Source organism: Crocodylus siamensis, chromosome 3 (genome assembly GCF_052110815.1).
Source record: "Crocodylus siamensis isolate JL-2025a chromosome 3, ASM5211081v1, whole genome shotgun sequence".
NCBI classification, from domain to species: Eukaryota; Metazoa; Chordata; order Crocodylia; family Crocodylidae; genus Crocodylus; species Crocodylus siamensis.
The window spans coordinates 117205396-117224350 of record NC_143397.1 but is presented as its reverse complement, the minus strand read 5'-3'; the positions used below and the strand labels follow the sequence as shown (position 1 = coordinate 117224350).

Here is an 18955-nt window from a genome sequence, read left to right as displayed (position 1 = left end):
TCACCAAAAAAACCAGCACTATTTAGTCAAGGCACATTAAAGTAGGCCAATGGGCAGAGAAGCTAGAAGGAAGCACATTATTATTTGGAGAAGTCTTAAACAATGTGTGACTTCAAGGTGGAATGCTTCTTCAACAAATAGAGTACTAGAGTTATCTCCAAGGAAGATGGAGAAGAAATCATTCTTGGAATTAAACCACTAGCATAATTCTATGAAGTAGGTCGTATAATCTATATTTTAAGCCAAACAGTCGCCAATTTATAAGGGACAGCTGCAGCATATATTAGATTCTCACAGTATTGTCAAATCCCAGTATTAAAAAAATACAAAATCAGGCCACAAAGAAATCTTGATATTTTAAAATACTATATTTTCTACAGCATAATACATCTTTTACATGAAAAGGAAATCTAAGATTAAAGTGTGCCTTAATTAAGGTGTGCCTTAGCTAATACATTTATGCATGAAAAAATCATTGAAATCTTTATAATACAAGCTGACTGGTATTCAGTCAAATGTATGTTATGTATGTATGTTTTTTCCATTATTTTATCTTTGTTGGGGGAAGTGAGGGAAGGCGTCTTTAGCAAATACTGCAATAATTTCTGAGAGGATTTGAACCTGCATCTCTGACTTCTCAGTACAGTACTCTAACCTCTGCCCTTTGCATTTAATATGATCTCTAGAAAAAGTGGATGGAGAGCCACGTAAGGGAAAGCTTCTGCTTCACTGGGAGACAGGGACTCAGGTGATAAACCAAGGCACAGAGGTGTGTGCCCCCCAGAATTTCTGTGCTGACAATGGGGTATAGATCTGCAGCCCCGCCACAGCCAGGGCCTGGCAGCAGTGGGGGTGGCGATGGCATGATTTCTATGCTGACAGCATGGCACAGGGCTGCAGGATGGCTAGAAAAGCACGGCCAGTGCCCGGCAGCACCAGGGGCGGTGGTGGCAGCATAGAGTTGTGCTCCCCCACTGTTAACACTTAAGCATCAGGTGTGTCAGGGCCTTTTCCCTGTTATGTCAGAAGCTACACACTCTTTGGTTTGCTTTCCTCTCCTTGGCCCCACATACCGCCCTCCTGTGGCCACTAAGGGGCCAGCTTCTGAAGAAGAGCGCCTGTATAATGGCTGACCTGTGCCATGGTGGTCAGAGTGCTGTGCTAGCAGGACAGAGATGCACAGATTCAACCCCCTCTGTGAGAGCGAGGTTTAGAAGCCAGGTCTTCTAGTTTCCTGGGTGGGAAACCTAGCCATTTAGACTGGGGAATGGGGGGAAGCGGAAGAAGAGGACCACCTACCCTTTGACCCAGTGGCTGACTCCTATTATTCACTGTTTTTTTTTATCAACTACATTTTTGGGTGTTTAAAGGTCCCTGTGTGTCCAGAAGGGGCATGCATATGTATGTAGGCAAAGTGCAGCCTACTGCCATATCCAGTTTGTGCGTGTAGAAGATTATGTATGCACACAAGCTATGTGGTCATGAATAGTGTTCCTACCTGAAATGGCATTTCTGGCACTCAGGAAGGGAATGGAATATCACCCTTGGTTCTACAACAGGCACCATATATATTAAGGGTTTGAGAAGACTGCTGGGATATTACTGTGTCTTACAGGTGAAACAGTGGGTAGGGAAAAGGCAAAAAGATTTTCATATAAGGTGTAGGTAAGGCAGAATTATGAAATAGCCAACCTTTGGTCTGGTTTTCAGCACTTTGCAACACATTAGTGAAAGCTGGACCTTCATGGTAACTGATTCTTCCATTTGACTCTGTTTCACACAGACCTGAACTAGCTTTTGAGCTGCAGAGGAAAGATAATATGAATGTCAGTAAAATTAAGGGTAGACTCATGAACTGGAAGATATGACTACTAAACAATTCCTAAGAAGTATAATTTGAATGTATAGCAATTAATGTTAAATATTTGCCTGTGAATTTTCAGATCAGTGTAGGACTAGAATATGATACACATTGGACACACCTACATGTGCATTTAAATGTGCAGTAGCCTATTCTACTGTGCTTTAAAGTGGCTTGTAAAAATTGTGCTAATGCAGTAATGCACAGTGGAATAGACTATTGAACATTAAATGTCACCTAAAAAGTGTGTGCTTGCTCTACTGTGCATCAGCACAGCCTAATGTGCATTTATTTAGTACCTCATAATGGAGGTACTACATTTAATGTGCATTAGGAAAAGTGCCTTAATGCATGTGTAGATGCCCCCATTATGAAGGAAAGAAAAAGGAGCACTTATCTGTTTCCTGGATAAAAACATTAAGGATGGATTGAAACACACTAATATTATTTACATTCTGTTCCATTCCATTTATGTTCTTGCATCATACCTACCACCAGTATATTAGGTTAGCATTAAAAATAATGGAAAGCAAACTAACTTCAACATGTAATAAGCACCATTTTGATTTATAAACAATCCCAGGATTTATTTCTAAATGCATTTTAAGGTGCATATAATGGACTAAATACAGAATACTAGACTCTAAACTTCTATTTTACTAGCAGAAAGGATAGGGTATGGGTAGTGGGTGAGTAAGCTGCCAGCAGTGTGCTTCAAACTTGAATTGGAGGGACCTCCTGGACTAAGAATAGCCCAGTCTCCATATCCAGTTAATCTTTGGCCCTTTTACTGTACATGCCAATGAAGTTTGTGTCCTAACGACCTCTTCTCATAGAATCATAGAAAATTAGAGTTGCAAGGGGCCTCAGGAGGTCATCTAGTCCAACCCCGTGCTCAAGGCAGGACCATCTCCAACTAGATCATCCAAGCCAAAGCATTGTCTAGCTGGGTCTTAAAAACCTCCAAGGATGGAGATTCCACCACCTCTCTGGGTAACCTGTTCGGGTGTTTTACTACCCTCCTAGTAAGAAAATTCTTCCTAATATCTAATCTAAACTTCCCTTGCTGAAACTTGAGACCATTGCTTCTTGTTCTGTCATCTGCCACCACTGAGGATACTTTCGCTTCATCCTCTTGTGAAGTCCCCTTCAGTTACTTGAAGGCTACTATTAAATCCATTCTCTGTCCCCTCTTCTCTAGACTAAATAAGCACAGTTCCCTCAGCCTCTCCTCATAAGTCATGTGCTCCAGCCCCCTCACCGTTTTTGCTGCTCTCCACTGGACCCTCTCCAGTTGGTCCACATGCTTTCTGTAGTGGGGAGAGCCAAAACTGAACACAATACTCCAATGTGGCCTCACCAGTGCTGAATAGAGGGGAATAATCATGTCCCTTGACCTACTGATAACACTCCTACCAATGCAGCCCAGTATGCTGTTAGGAACAAGGGTGCACTGTTGGCTTATGGTCAGCTAAATTGTCTCTACTGTAACCCCCAGGTCCTTTTCTGCAGAGCTGCTGTCCAGCCAATCAGCCCCCAGCGTGCATGGGATTTCTCTTCCCTGAGTGCAGGACTTTGTATCTGTCCTTGTTGAACCTCATGAGATGTCTTTTGGCCCAATCCTTCAATTTGTCTAAGTCACTCTGAATCCTAGCCCTACCCTCCAAAATATCTACGACTCCCCCCAGCTTGGTGTCATCTGCAGACTTGCTGAAGGTGCACTCTGTGCCATCTTCCAGATCACTGATGAAGACATAGAACAAAACCATCCACAGGACCGACCCTTGGGGCACTCCACCTGATACCAGCTGCCAACTAGACATTGAGCCGTTGATTACTACCCTCTGAGCCCAATGCTCCAGCCAGTTTTCTATCTACCTTACAATCCATTCATCCAGCCTGTACTTCCTTAGCTTGCTTGCGAGAATGTTGTGGGAGACCATATCAAAAGCCTTGCTAAAATCAAGGCATCCACTGGTCTCCCCGCATCCACAGAGCCAGTTACCTCATCATAGAAGGCAATCAGGTTGGTCAGAAATGGTCCTTGCCCTTTCTTAAATATGGATACTATATTTGCCCTTATCTGGGACCTCTCCTGATCACCATGAGTTTTCAAAGATGATGGCCAGTGGCTCTGGATCTCATTAGCCAACACCCTGAGCACCCTTGGGGGCATCCTGTCCAGCCCTATGGACTTGTATATGTCCAGCTTTTCTAAATAGTCCCTAACCTGTTCTTTCACCACTGTTAGCTGCTCACCTCCTCCCCAAACTGCGCTGCCTTGTGTAGTAATCAGTCTGTGAAGACTGAAGTGAAGAAGGCATTAAGTACTTCAGCCTTTTTGCATTCTCCGATACAAGGTTGCCTCCCCCATTCAGTAAGGGACCCACACTTTCCCTGATCCTCCTCCTACTACTGACATACTTATAGACACCCTTTTTATTACCCTTCATGCCCCTTGCTAGCTGCAACTCCAGTTGCGCTTTGGCCTTCCTGACTTCATCCCTATATGCTCAAGCAATGTTCTTATACTCCTCCCTATTTATATGTCCATATTTTCACTTCTTACAAGCTTTCTTTTTGTGACATAATTTACTGAAGAGTTCCCTGCTAAGCCAAGCTGGTCTTCTGCTATACCTGCTACCCTTCCTGAGCATTGGGATGGTTTGTTCCTGCATTCTCAGTAAGGCTTCTTTAAAGTATAGCCAGGAAATGATCTGAGATTACTAAGTCATTTCAGATTTGCCACTAAAAAGCTAGTGATTGTTCATGTCTTTTGATCATCTGTATTGAGCTGTATTGAGACTGATGAGACTGATCAGAGATTCCATATTACATTATAAAGTTCAGCTCCTTAAGCAATTCTACCTTCTTGTCAAAATAACATGAAATGGTTAACTTGCTACAAAACATATCACATACATACACAGTCCAAACACACAAAATGCCAAGTTAGTATTTTGGAAGTAAGTTGCATACACTCACACCAGTGCCTTGCTCCAAAAGCAGTCCCTTTGGCACCATGGAAAATGCCCATGGTAGCAGGTAGGGGTGACTGCAGTCCTGGCCTTAAAACATTAAATATAAGTTTTCATCACTAAAAGATTACAACAATAAGTTAAGGAGGAATGAGCACTGAATGCCTTTGTCCCAGCTCAACCATCCCAATGATGGACCACTGTGACTCAGTAAAAACTAACTGGTCTACACCATGTCAGTGCATTCCAGGAAGCACAAGCTTGAACATGCACCATATATACCAGTACACTGACATGTTACAGAGCTGGAACATGATCCAAAAGGCTGTTTCAGACTTGTCTAGTCTCTGTTTTTAAGCATGCAGTGTCCTATAGTTCTGAGAGCAGGCACTGGGAATGAGTCTGGAGGAGCTTCAGGGATGAATCTGTTTATCTGAAGGACATCTGGGGCATGGTCAGCAGACTTGGATAGGAGGAGTATGCTTAGGCCATCCTCCCCCAGGACCCATCACTGATGAGTAGAGCATGTATTTCGTTTGCATAGTCAAACACACTCACAGGATTAGTGCCCAAAAGCCACCCCTTCTGTGTTTCCTACCAGGGTTTGTCTACAGGGCTTGCTCTTTAAACTGTAGCTGTAATACAATTTGTTGCAATTCAGAAACCACCAACTGACTGTTCATGCTTCTAGTTTCTACTTTGGTATCTAATTACACTAACTAGTATTTTGAGATCTCTACAAAATAAATAAAGAAATATTCAAATAAGCTAGCAATTTTGCTAGGAAAGAATGTTTAAGCAGTGATGCATTTAAGAACAGTGGCCAACCTTTTTGACATACATACCACAAGTTAAGCCCTGGCCCTTTCCAGAGTGCTGCTCTGATCCCTGCCCACCAGAAGCATACCTGCTAGAGTTTTCTTCCTGGGATGCCAGAATAGAGGTAAGGGAACTCAGCTAAGGAGACAGTCCAAGCAACCAGGGGAGCAGGAAACAGGGAGAAGCAAACAAGACAGTTTGCAAGCAGTTTGCAGGCCAGTTTGCCACCCCTCTCTTTAAAGGGAAGGCTGTAAGGTAAGATTCTTTTTTTTTTTTTTATATGTAATTAAGACTAACTGACATAGTTTTATTTTAAGCGGCTACAACTCAACAGCTAAGCCAAGACTTAAACCCCATGTTTCACTAGAGTCCAGAGCAGGGGGGAGTTTGCTAGGGAGTTTGCTTGGAAACTCTCTCACATTCCTTCATTGTAAGCTTGCTGAGATGAAAGAGGCTTGTAGAGAAAAGGGAACCTTTCAGGATCCAGGAACAGCAAACAGACCAGTTATAGAGGAGTTTGCTAGAGAAGGTCTGCTGGAAAAGAAAGGCAGGAAGTGAAAGGCAGCAGGTTAGAAGACCCAGAGAGATGGCTGGAAGACACCACAATCTCAAAGCTACTGCCACTTCCAGCACTTCCTTTACTTCCATCTGTGCAGTGTCTGTCCAGGCAGGACTACAGACTGTTGAGGCATCCACCTAGGTCCTGGTTTGGTGCTGTTCAGACTGTGGCTTGCAGGTTCCTTCCAGTATCAGCCAGGTGGGGGAGTACCTGTGATGTGAGTGGTGCCTTCTGGTGGTATCCCTTAGGGAGCAGGCAAGAGAGCTACAGGAGGAGGTAGCAAGGCTCCGAAGAATCCTCTGCCATGAGGACTTCATCAATTCCATGCTGGAGGAAACCTTTAGGACTGTGGAAGAAGGACTGCCACAGGTAGTACCAGAAAAGGGAGAGGGCATAGATTCCCAGGAAGGTGGAAGTTTGTGACCTCTGGCAGCAAAAAGAAGTTGTCATCCCCACCTGCAGTGGTTTGCCTGTAAAACAGATATGGAGCACTAGCAACAGAGGAGGAAGAGTGCATTGAATTGGTGGAAGAGACAAGGCCAGGAGTCCCCAAGGTGAGGAGGATTGAGATCACTACCATGAACAGGAACCGCTGGGTGGTGGTGATTGGAGACCTGCTTCTGCAGGTGATGGAGGGATCTATCCACTGGCTTGACCTGTTGTCCTGGGAAGTATACTGCTTGCCTGAAGCCCAGATCCTAGATGTCACTGAAGAATTACCAAGACTTATGAGAACCTCTCATGACTACCCCATGCTGCTCATGCATGTGGGCACCAATGATACTGCCAGGGGTGACCCTGACCAGATCAAGAGTGACTACAAGGCTCTGGGTGCAAGGGTGAAGGGGACAGGGGCACAGGTGGCCTTCTTAATCCTTCTAGTCAAGGGGTGCTAACATAGTGAGGAGAGTGTTAAACTAGGTTCACTAGGAGATGGAGACCAAAGCCCTGAAGGGAGTGGAGAAGTAGGGAACCTGGAGGAATCACAAACAGGAGGGAGCAACTAGGGAGCTCTTCTCATTGTTCCTGAGCAAGACGGGCAATCAGCCAGCTACCCCAGTTATCTGTACATGAATCCCAGAGCCTGGGAAACAACCAGGAAGAATTGGAAGTACTTGCACAGACATGGAACTATGATATGATTGGAATAACAGAGACTTGGTGGGATAGCCTGCATGTCTGGAATACCATCATGGGTGGGTATAAACTGTTCAGGGAGACAGACAGGGGAGAAGAGGAGGAGGAATTGCTCTTTACATAAAAAAGCCGTGTGATTGCTCAGAATTCCAGTATGAAACTGGAGATAGATTGTTTGAAAGTCTCTGGGTTAGGCTCAAGTGGGGAGCAACATGATAATGTTGTGGTGGGGGTCTGCTATAGACCACCAGACCAGGAAAAAGAGGTGGATGAGGCTTTCTTCAAACACTTAGTAAAACTTTCCAGATCACAGGCCCTGGTTTGCATGGGGGACTTCAATCACCTGACACCTGCTTGAAGGACAATACAGCAGTGCACAGGCAATCAAGGAAGTTTTTGGAGAGTGTTGGGGACAGGTTCCAACATGATTGCCTTCTATGACAAGATGACTGGCTGTGGATGTGCAGAAAGAAGTGGACGTGATATACCTTGACTTCATCAAGGCTTTTGCTACATTCTCACAAGCAAACTAAGGAAGTATGGGTTGGATGAATGGACTGTAAGGTGGATAAAAAGCTGGCTGGATCATCAGGCTCAGGGGGTAGTGACCAATGGCTCATTGTCTAGTTGCCAGCTGGTATTAAGTGGAGTAGCCCAGATGTTGGTCCTGGTGCCAGTTTTGTTTAATATCTTCATCAACAATCTGGAAGATGGAATGGCATGTACCCTTAGCAAATTTGTGAATGATACCTAGCTGGGTGGAGTAGTAGTTAAGCTGGAAGGTAAGGTTCAGATTCAGAGAGACCTAGACAAATTGAAGAACTGGACCAAAAGAAATCTCCTGAGGTTCAGTAAGGTGAAATGCAAATCCCTACATTTAGAACAGAACAACCCCATGGACCAGCAAAAACTGGGGACTGATTGGCTAAGGAGCAGCTCTGCAGAAAAGGACTGGTGCTTAGAACAGACAATAAGCTGAATATGAGCCAACAGAGTGCACTTGTTGCCATAAAGGCTAACAGCATGCTGGGCTGCATTAGTTGGAGCATTGCTGGTAAGGGGGCTGGGGCACATGACTTGTGAGGAGAAGGTGAGGGAAGGGGGCCTTCCCCTAGATCAGGGCAGATGTGCAAGACAATCCATTGGGGTGTGGAAAGAAAATATTAGAACTTCTATTTATATTTATATAAATATACATATATTGGGGGGGGTGTTCAAAAATTTTTTACTGATAGGGGTGCACGATCAAAAAAGTTTGGAGACCACTGGGATAGATCACAAGTTAGCCCACCCACCTGCCTAGGGCAGTCTGGACTCACCTGCCATGACTTGAATGTAATTCTGATACATTAGGCAGGGGGCTGCCCATTCACTACCTTGATGCCAGGGGGTGTTATCCACAGCTCCGAACCTTCCCTACACCATGGCCTATGCCTCGCAGATGGCATATTTAGTATGACAAACTACCCCTCTGGAATCTCACACACCTGTTGGGCTCAGGTGCCTCATTATTAGCACACCTGGCCCACACTGTTCCTGCTACTCTCACCACTACTCACCAGATGGTGGGGGCCAGGGTTAAGGCGCCCCTACCTGCCTTTCACCAAGGAGGGTACTTGGTCTGGTATTTCTTGGGGGCTGTCCTGCCACCAACAGCCCTGCCAGACCCCCCTTCCCTGGCAGAATGCAGTTTTAGGTCATGCCCAGGACCAGGAGTCTCCAACCATCCCCATAGCTCCTTCCCTTAATGCCAAGATGTTCCAGGAGCAGTAGCTCAGCTAGCTGATGTTACTGCCTCGGCAGCTGGCAGCAGACTGCTGCCTCTGCCTGGCTTGCCAAAGTTTGAAAATGGGCGCCTCAGTCAAGCACCTGCCAGCCACCTGCCTCCAGCCGTTAAAGTGGCAGGCACTCAAAGATGCATTGCCAAGCAGCCTTTAACTACCTGAAGCACAGCCTTCAACTACATAAAGGGAGGTACAAAGAGGATGGAGCTAGATTGCTTTCAGCAGTGACAGATGACAGAACAAGAAGCAATAGTCTCATGTTGCAGCAAGGGAGGTTTGTGTTGGATATTAGGAAAACCTTCTCATGAGAAGGGTGGTGAAGCACTGGAACAGGTTACGTAGAGAGGTGGTACAATCTCCATCCTTGGATGTTTTTAAGGTCTGGGTTGACAAAGCCCTGGCTGGAATGATCTAGTTGGGGATGGTCCTTTTTTGGACTAGATGACCTCCTGGGGTCCCTTCCAACCCTAATTTTCTATGATCCTAATCCTCCAGCCATGCAGAGTAGAGTGGGGGTAGAGCACAGGTTTGAGAGAGGTGTCACTGCCAAGAACAAGGTGACTAGAATCAAAGATGTAGAGCTGGAAGGGACTTCTGAAGGTCATCTAGTCTACCCTCCTGCCTGAGGCAGGATCATCCCTATCCAAACCATATCATACAAATATTATCTAACACATTTCTAAAACTATACCATCAACCCTGTCATAAAACCACAAGGCACAGCACCCTAACCTGCCACAGGTAATGCAGGGGGACAACGGCAGCCAGTATCCTGAAGCTGCAAGGACTGCACAAATATGCAGCAGGAGTACTAGCACATCCCAGTCATAATCCCAAGCTTTGGCTGCAGCCAATAACCAATGCATCTGAGGAAGGTGAACCCCCCCCTCCACCCCAGATGTATATAGCAACAGGAAGGGGAAAATAATTCCTTCCTAGTCCCATGTAGTAACTAGCAAAGCTTAGAGGCATGGGGAATATTTATAGTAGATAATAAGTATAGCTGCTTCTATATCTTCCTGACCAATGCTTATCCATCCTCTTCCTAAACACCTCCAAAGATGGAGATTCCACCGCTTCCCTAGGTAGTCCATCATCTACCTCATGGTTCTAACAGTGAAGACTTTTTTCCTGCTATCTGTTCTTAACCTACTTTGCTGCAACTTCAAGCAATTGGTCTGTGTCCAACTTTCTGAAGCAATGGGGAAAAAAAAAGATGTTCTCTCTTTTTATGGTAGCCCTTCAGATATTTTCAGACTACTATCATGTCCCCACTTAAGCACCTTTTCCACAAGTTAAAACATGCCTATTTCCTTAAACCTCTTCTTGTATGGCTTGCATTTCAAGCCCTTTGTTACTTCCGTTGCCTAACTTTGCACCCTCTTTACCTTCTCCCTGTCCTTTTTTAAATGGGGAGCCCAAAACTGAACACACTACTCCAGATGGGGCCTAAGCAGTGCTTACTAAACAGGGACTATCACCTTCCATGCCTTGCTCCTAATCTTCCTATTGATGCACTCCCAAACCGCATTTGTCTTCTGTGCAGCTAAAATCACACTGTAGTCTCATACTGGATCTGGGATCCACCAGGACTCTTAGATCCCTCTCCATAGTGCTACCATCCAGCCAGGTGTCACTCATTTTGTCTGTGTAATTTTTTATTCTTCTTCTTGAGGTGCAGCATTTTGTATTTGTCAGCACTAAACTTATTCCTGCTAACACCAGCCCAGGCTTCCAATCTGTCAAGATCCTTGTGAATTGTGCTCCCATCCTCCGAGGCACTCACAATCTTTCCCAGGTTAACTCTATTGTGGTGCTGTGTAACAGGATCCTGCACCAAGGGTGGCTGGAGCTCCCTCAGCCCTCATCAACTTTGCTGTCTTCTGGACAGTCTCTACTTCTACCCACCTGCCGTGCCTTGATGTATTTTTCTTTTAGAAAAAGAGAGGCTGCCCCAGGGCTTCCCAAGTCAGATCTCATACTCTTGAACTTGGGTGTCTCCACTCTGTACCTTAAAGGCTAATCACATGGCTCCAACTGTCCTTCACACTATGTCTCGTAGCTTTTCTCATTTGCTATCAAGCTGTTTCTTGCTCCCCATACCCGGGCACTTTGCTCATCTTGGCTAGTCCTGGGTCAGGCCCTGGATCCCTGACCCTAATTTCACTTCTTATGAGGCACTGGGCCCCTGGGCCTGATTCTGCCCTTCTGTGGGCTACAGGTCCATGACCCTGTTGGTCTCCCACAGTGGCCTCTCCCGGACCTTTGACCTCTCCAGGGCCCTGGCCCTGCTCCTAGGCCAGTTATGATCTCCAGGCTCCCTGGCCCCAGCAGTCTGTGGCTGTGGTCCCTCCTTGACCTTTGGCTCCTCCTGTGCTCTGACCCTGCTCCTAGGCCACTTGAGACCTCTGGGCTCCCTACCCCTACTCACCCTACCTGGGCTATGAGTCACTGACTCTGCCTCTCACCCCTTGCAGGCTACGGGTCCCTGACCCTCCTTGCTCTCACAACTACCTGCCTGCTTACCCCAGCTTAGGTGTTTGCAAGAAGCCTGGCTGCAGCCCTGTTGTTCAGGAGTTCTTTAAGTCTTAGCTGCCAGGATCAGACTATTACCTCAGCTCAGGCTCTGGGCTTATATTCTGTAAGCCCAGCCCCTTTTGGGTCAGATGACTCCCGATTGCCTCCTGCAGTACCTGCAGACTACTCTATCTGTCTTCTCTATCTGTCTGTCTTCTCTTAAAGTACCAGGAGCACTAAGCCTCCTGCTATACCCTGCAACCACCAATTTTATATGGCTAGTGAAGATTCAAAGCCCTTAAATACAGGGCATGGGAAGGGTTAACTTGGCTCTTGATGGTGACACCTGACATCTCCTTTCAGCAGCATCCTTTCCCTGCTCTGCTGAATCTGGAGTCTCCTGCATCCATTCCTCAACCTCCCGTTACTGAGGGCTCATGTGTCACAAGCAGCAGTTGCCTGTGCCACTTTTGGCATGTCACAGGCTGGCCACCCCAATTTAGAATAATCTGTGTTTATAACAAGTTTTTTTTTTTTTAACTAACAGTAAAGTCCCAGTAATGACACATATTAAGATGTTCATTTAAAAATACTTTGTGTCTATTGTGGATGCCTCTTCAGCTTTCTGTTTTGTTTTCATGAGCAGACTTTTCATCTTCATCTCCATGACAGAAGGAAGCAGAAGTGGCACCACTATGCAGAATAAGGACAGCTTAGGTGGTAATATTGCTCCTGAAGGGGACTTCTTTTTTTGTCCAAAAAGAAACTTAAGTTTGCCTTGAAACTGCATTGTCTGTTATATAAACAAACACAAGAAAATACCAGTCAGTATTCCACATATAAAACATTTTACTTGATACTTTGTTCTACAGACTGTAATGCTCAAATAATAATGAGCGTATTCATGTTACGTCAGTTCTCAGACAGAGACCTCAGTTTTTCGTTATCTTCACCCTGTTTAAAGTGTGGTTGGCAGAAAAATCAACCCAAACAAGTTCATTGGACATAGCATTAATGATAGAGTGAGACTTTTAAAGCTGCCTTTTATCCCCCTGTGTGACTGGAGCAGAAGTTCTCCATTGTTAGCCCAGACAAGCAGCTGATGACACCATATGTAGCTATTTCCTGTATCATTTAGCCTGGAGCTGGAGTTGGAATTATTTTTCCATGCTCTAATCTGTCCAGTATAAAGATTCCTGAGTTTTCCTTCTCCTTAATACTCTATGCTTGTTTTCTTTTCCTATTAATAATTACTGTTAAGACATGTCTCTCCTCTGAAAAAAACACCAATAGGATAAAATCTAGGGACTGGGAACAATAGTATATAAGCTCAATGTGTCAATATAGTGTGTATGACTGGGAGGGGTCTTCAGACCATGTATGAAGCCCTCAAGCCCTACACACAGTCTGACTACAGGGATTTAGACAAGTTGGGAGCTTTCTTCTGGGTTTGCCTTCTTCCATACTGTTTTGCCCTGGAGTGGGGCACTAAGCAGAGAACAACACTGTTCCTAAGGTTTGAGAAGAAACCCAGGAGACCTGAATGCAGACCATAGATATTTACAGTCTTTTAGGAGAATTCCAAAAGATTTTTCCATTTGACAAATCTGTGAGATGATCATGTTGATTCTACTTAATATTTATATTACAGTAGTAGCTAAAAGCTAAAACTGGACAGTATACAAACATATAGTAGATGACAGATCCTTCTCCAAAAGCAATCTAAAAGTGAGCCGAGCATTTGAATGTAATTATTTTATTTATGTTTTATATGAATTGAATATGTTAATGCTTTTTTAAAAATAATAAATATTTTTAAAAAGTTATTTGTCTGATGTAGAATAAATGGAATCAAGTCATTGATGACAAAAGTAGAACCTAATTCTGTTAATGTTATGGCAGGGAAGAACTAAAAAATAAAAAATTAAAAGATGCTTCATCCTAAAAAAAATCTACCATTCCTCACAAACACATTCCATATCACATGTATTCATTGAGGCTGTTGAGTGTAGGGGGGAGAAGGTTATATGCAAGTCTGCTTACTGCTTACTTCAGCTACCAAGATAGTCAACAGAGAGAATTCTTCTTCCCATCCTATATCAACACACACACTTTATTCATGTCAGTCTCCCTAGATCAGAGGCCACTTTTGTGATGCCTTTCCTGGGAAAGATTTTCTTCTTATGGCTCAGAGCAAGGGGACTTGTAAAGAAGTGCTAACAAATAGGATTATGCTTTCCATTTTGAGACTGTGAGCTCTGAGACTACAGAAGTCTCAAACCACACTTTCTCCACAGCTCTTATCACATGAACATATTTTTTCTTTTTTTTCATCTTATCTGTCTCTTCATGGGAAAGATAAAGTGGTATAGTATAGAACTGATGCATGGACTCATTTGGTTCCAGGCTGCGGTACCAAAAAGATTGAGCAAGACAATCATTTTTCTTCTCTACTTTCTATTTGGAAGAGTCATCATCATGCTATCCTTGATAGTGATATTTCTTTTTTGGGGATGGCATGTACAAAGAAAAGACTTTTAAACTGAATATAAATTAAAATAGTAACTTTAGAGTAACAGTATATATTCATATGCAAATACCCTATGGATTTCTTTCTGTCTTACAATCACATAACTTTCCATTATGTTCTTGTCTTTTAAGTATTTTATGTTTTTACTGACCATTTACAATGCCCTAAAAATAGAAGATGCAGCTTTAGTAATATGGGTCTTTAACCTTAGGAATGCTACTTCTGTGCCAGTAACAGGACTGTCATTCAGTACAGTTCCAATGTTCCATTAAGTAATGGCATTACCACTACTGGCCATGTCTACATGTTCATTAATGCACTTTAGGTAACGTGCACTAAATCTAGTACCTTCATTGTAAAGCCAGTAGAAAAATGTGCATTAGCCTATTTTAATGTGCATTTGTGAAAGAGCAGTTTTTTGTGACACTTTAATATGCATTAAAATAGGCTAATGTGCATTAACGCATGTGTAGATGTGCCCACTATTACTACTACTACTACTATTATAAATAACAATAATGTCGTCTTCATAATCTGTTAACTATTACTTTTGCTGTTACTAATACTATTACTAATAAAACCAATGGTGTCACTCAGAGATCCTCCTAAAATTGTCTCTCACCCTAATGCATAAAACGTGCGCTTGGGTTCATTTTAGTCATTTCAATCAGTATTACTCAATCATAGCTCTTGTCACAAAATTATACTTACAAGAAAGCCAGAAGTACTGTCCAACAGGCAGCGAACTCGACAGATGAAACAGCGAGTTAAAAAGGAAGAATACTCTGTTGTTGCAGCATCACATTCTTGTGCTTTAAACAATTTATTGAGCATATGATCTTCTCCTACAAGTAACAATGTGCCAATATATGTCAGGGCATATTATTAACTGAGAATGAAAATGTTATATACTGATTTGACCACACAGTAAGTGAAATTACTAAAAAAAAAAATTGTATAGAATATTAAATGTAAATATTCAAAACTATTTATAACAATTGCCTAATATAGTTTTTTCAGTCAAATTAACTTTCCTGGGTGAACTTTAACTTTCTTAACTGCTAGTGATTTTTAGCCATAAAAAAAAAATCAATCTTGAATAACAAAGCTTTTTGCCTTTAAAAAATGATAAAAAAGGAAGGAAATGAGGAGAAAATGCAAATGAAAGACTAATAGGTGCCAGTCAGTCAAATTTCAGTCAGTGTCTCTTCAGTTCTTTAATAAACCATATAACAGTTATAAAGCAAAAGTGCTCCATTTTTGCTGTATGCATTTTTCAAGAGCAACTATTTCTCCAGAGTGCTGAACTCTGAGATTTAATTAAATTCTCTCTCGTACAAACCAAGAACAAAATTTCAAAATGTTCATACCTTTGCATCCAAACAATATATAGTCTTCAGAGTTCAGGAAATATTCACTTCATTGGGTCTCATTAAAAAAATATTTTATTTCTTCCCTGCTTTCTAAAAGACCAACTGAATTCACATTTTAAAATTTCTGGGGAGTTTGAAAGGGCATATAAGACCTCCCACTTGATTAGTATTACTGGCCAGATTCTTTCTACCTACCTACATGTGATTTATCAGATTCCAGTTATTTACAGTTAACAAAGGTGTAATGCACCTAATACATTTTATCTGTACTAAAAGAAGCTGACAAAATATGTTTCAAACAATGAATAACCCTACAAGACTTATCACTAGGTCACTTTTAGGACCACAAGTTTCCAAACGTCATTCTAGCTCATTGTGGGTGCTTCCACTGTGGGTGCTTCCTCATTGTTCATGCCCCCTTAGAAGTACCTAGCAGCCAGGACCTTGCAAGAGGCAAGGATTCTGGTGGGGGATATCTACATCACTATTGTATTCTTCTTACAGAATGTGTCAGGGAACATTAATGCCCCAAAGCAGTCACGATTTCTGTTTTATCCCTCATCTGACAGCAAGTACAGGGTGCCTTCACATCATGCTGGGGCAGTCATGTCCCTGAGAATGAATGGGCTACTGTGCCCACATAGAATACATCCATGCCACATCCCTGGCAAACTTAGGAAGAACTGGCTTCAGCACATCCTGCTCACATGTGTGTGTCCACAGGTGCCAAACATGGGAGTCCAGCAGTGAAGCCACTTCAGTGGCAACCCCTGGAGCTGCTCTCAAGTGCATTGAAGACAGAGACCTCCAGAGTGGCTGCCCAGGGCTCCCTTGGAGCAGCTTTGCCACTACATTTCTGGGTTTGGCAGGTGGGAGTGGGTAGGTGGAGTATGCTCACAAGCATCAATCCCCCAAAACTACCAACTATGTGATGCAGAAAAACCCTTACCCTCCGAAAGTGTCCTGTCCTAACTTCTCATGGGAAAGCAAACTGGATGACAGCAACAGAGATACTGCTGGGGTGGTAGTGTTCTGAACATTTTACACAAGATATTTTTTGAATGGATTGAGAGAAATACTGATATCTTGCTTAATGAAGACAAGAGCTAAGCATGATTAACTATTTATATGGCTGCTAAGAACATCCTTAGCTACATTAGATAGGAAAGAAGTAGAAACTCTCATGCTTCAAGCGTAAGCCAGCTTCTAGCGGTCCAGAGTTAGGAAAACAACTCTCTTATGAACTAATTACATTGTACAGGTCCACCACAAGCTTTTCTGCACCTTTCTTTTAAGGATCTGGCTCTAACCAAGGTCCACCAGAATAGGTGGACCACTGTTCTGAAGCAGCAGAACAGTTCCTGTATCTCTAGTGAACATTATGTACGCTCACCTGTTTCAGTTGGTAAATGTTGCCCAGACTCCACCTGTGGAGGATTCATGGCCCAATGCAGTTGTCTACGGAAATCTTGGCGATCATCCACATGGATGTAATCATATATGTTTTGGTGCATTACATCAGTCTGAAATTATTACAGTAAGAAATATTTAAATTGTAAGCATACTCAATCAGGGGTTCCCATTATCCCAGAGTACCTATTAGAAGGCTGGCTGCTGGAGATGTGGAGTCAGAGCTCAGACTGGGTGAGGAGTAATACTTCTGGATTTCCTGACTTTCACATATTTACTTTTTGTGTTTTAAACTACTTTTTAGCTTTAACTCTTAATTACCTGATTTTGTGTATGTGTAAAATATCAGCCAAAATGTTTTTCTAGTACAGTTTTTTTTGCATTTAGTACTAATAGCTTCCCAGCCTTGAATTGTAGGCTTTGACTATGAAACTGAAGGGATAAACTGCAATAAATTCTACATTAGTAGCAACTCATGTCTTTATTAACCAAAGCTTCAGAAAGACAGAGTAGCCAAAACTTCTCCTAGAACCAACATGAACAGGAACACATGTTCACACGGTTTCTCACAAAATAGGAAAACTCCAATAAAGATCCTAGTCTGAAGTTGCATTGTAAAAAAAAATCCAGTTACAGTTTATGTTTAGTCAACCGTAAAGAGACGTGGCAAAACAGTGTATAGTACATGATAGGTTACCCCAAGGAATGAGTGCAAGGAAAACAGTAAGATAGTATGACTTCTAACAGTCTAAATATTTGTATATGTTTACCTGATGAAAGCCTAGATAATCCACAATAGTTGATGATGCATAAAATATAATTCCATCTGCACTCACCACCAGTGCAAAACCATTCAGTGACTAGAGGAGGGAGATAAAATAAAGAATTAAAAAAAATCAGCAAAAAAATATTTTGCTCCTTTACAAGAAGTAAAATTTTGTATCACATTTTCTAATCTGCTCTTTCCTAGCTGTCCTATATGGAATAACTACACAGTAGGAAGATGGAACATAAAGTTCTTTCATGAACAGATATTTATATTACTTAGATCTTCTAAAATAGAGTGCTACTGCCCTGAAGATATGAGGCAGGATCTACAGTATGTTGATTTAACTTCTCCTATATATTGGATTAAATTCTATTTCCTTTTCACACACCTAAGTGTCAGGTATGTAGCTGTGTAACTGGAACTTATGCACAATTCCAAAACTTGCCTGACAATCCTATTCCTCCCACGTATCTCCACATGCATATGCCTACTTGACAAGTGAAGGAGAGGAAGCATAGTGCAAGTGTAGCTACACTGAATCTCTAAATGTGCACAAGTCCCCGAAATTGTGTTTACAGCAATGAAAGTGCCACATAAGCATGTGACAATGAAACAAGAGCTGACAATTGCAGACTGAATTCCTCCTTCCTTATACAAAGAGGTGGTTAGCTGTGTTAGTACGAAGTCAGACAGACGGCAGGAATCTGGCCCTGTTATAGGTACTGAGCACCTTTGAAAGTATGGCTCTGTGTGCTCAGACACCACATGGTGTGCTTTGCCCCATGGAGTGTGAAGTAGAAGACCAGAAAGGCTCATGAGAAAGACTTCAAGGACTTGCCAGCATTAGAAATTCTTTGTTCATGCCAATCAGGGCCAACATTTTTGGCAGGTGTGCCACAAATTACCCCCATGATCTTCCCAAGTGCCACTCTAATCCCCTTCCCCTACCTGATCTGTTGCTGTTTTTTGCTCCCAGTCCTTTGCCCCTTGCCCAATATGCTGCTCTGCCTTCTGCTTCCCTATTTGCCTTCTGTTCTTCCTCTTCCCTCCTCGATATGCTGCATACCACACACAGAGCTTGCCGGTGCTACTTGTAGCACCCATGTGGCAGATGGGCAACCCCTAGTTTATGCAACTGGTTTAGCTGAACTGCTGCTGCTCATGGGTTTTCTGTAAGAAAGAGAAGGGCAAACTATGACTGGCATTAGTTTCCCATAC

At 42.9% G+C, this 18955-nt stretch overlaps 1 protein-coding gene across 1 annotated transcript in view; it reads right to left on the bottom strand.

Annotated features, from left to right (window-relative positions):
* The window catches only part of AHRR (aryl hydrocarbon receptor repressor), a 136864-nt gene that overhangs the window by 11887 nt on the left and 106022 nt on the right, over window positions 1-18955 (bottom strand). The window contains exons 5-9 of the mRNA XM_090039083.1: window positions 17739-17828; window positions 16952-17081; window positions 14897-15030; window positions 12249-12448; window positions 1693-1802 (exon numbers count right to left, since the gene is read on the bottom strand). Of these exons, the coding sequence (XP_089895209.1) occupies window positions 1693-1802; window positions 12249-12448; window positions 14897-15030; window positions 16952-17081; window positions 17739-17828 (664 nt within the window). The remainder of the gene's footprint in view (window positions 1-1692; window positions 1803-12248; window positions 12449-14896; window positions 15031-16951; window positions 17082-17738; window positions 17829-18955) is intronic.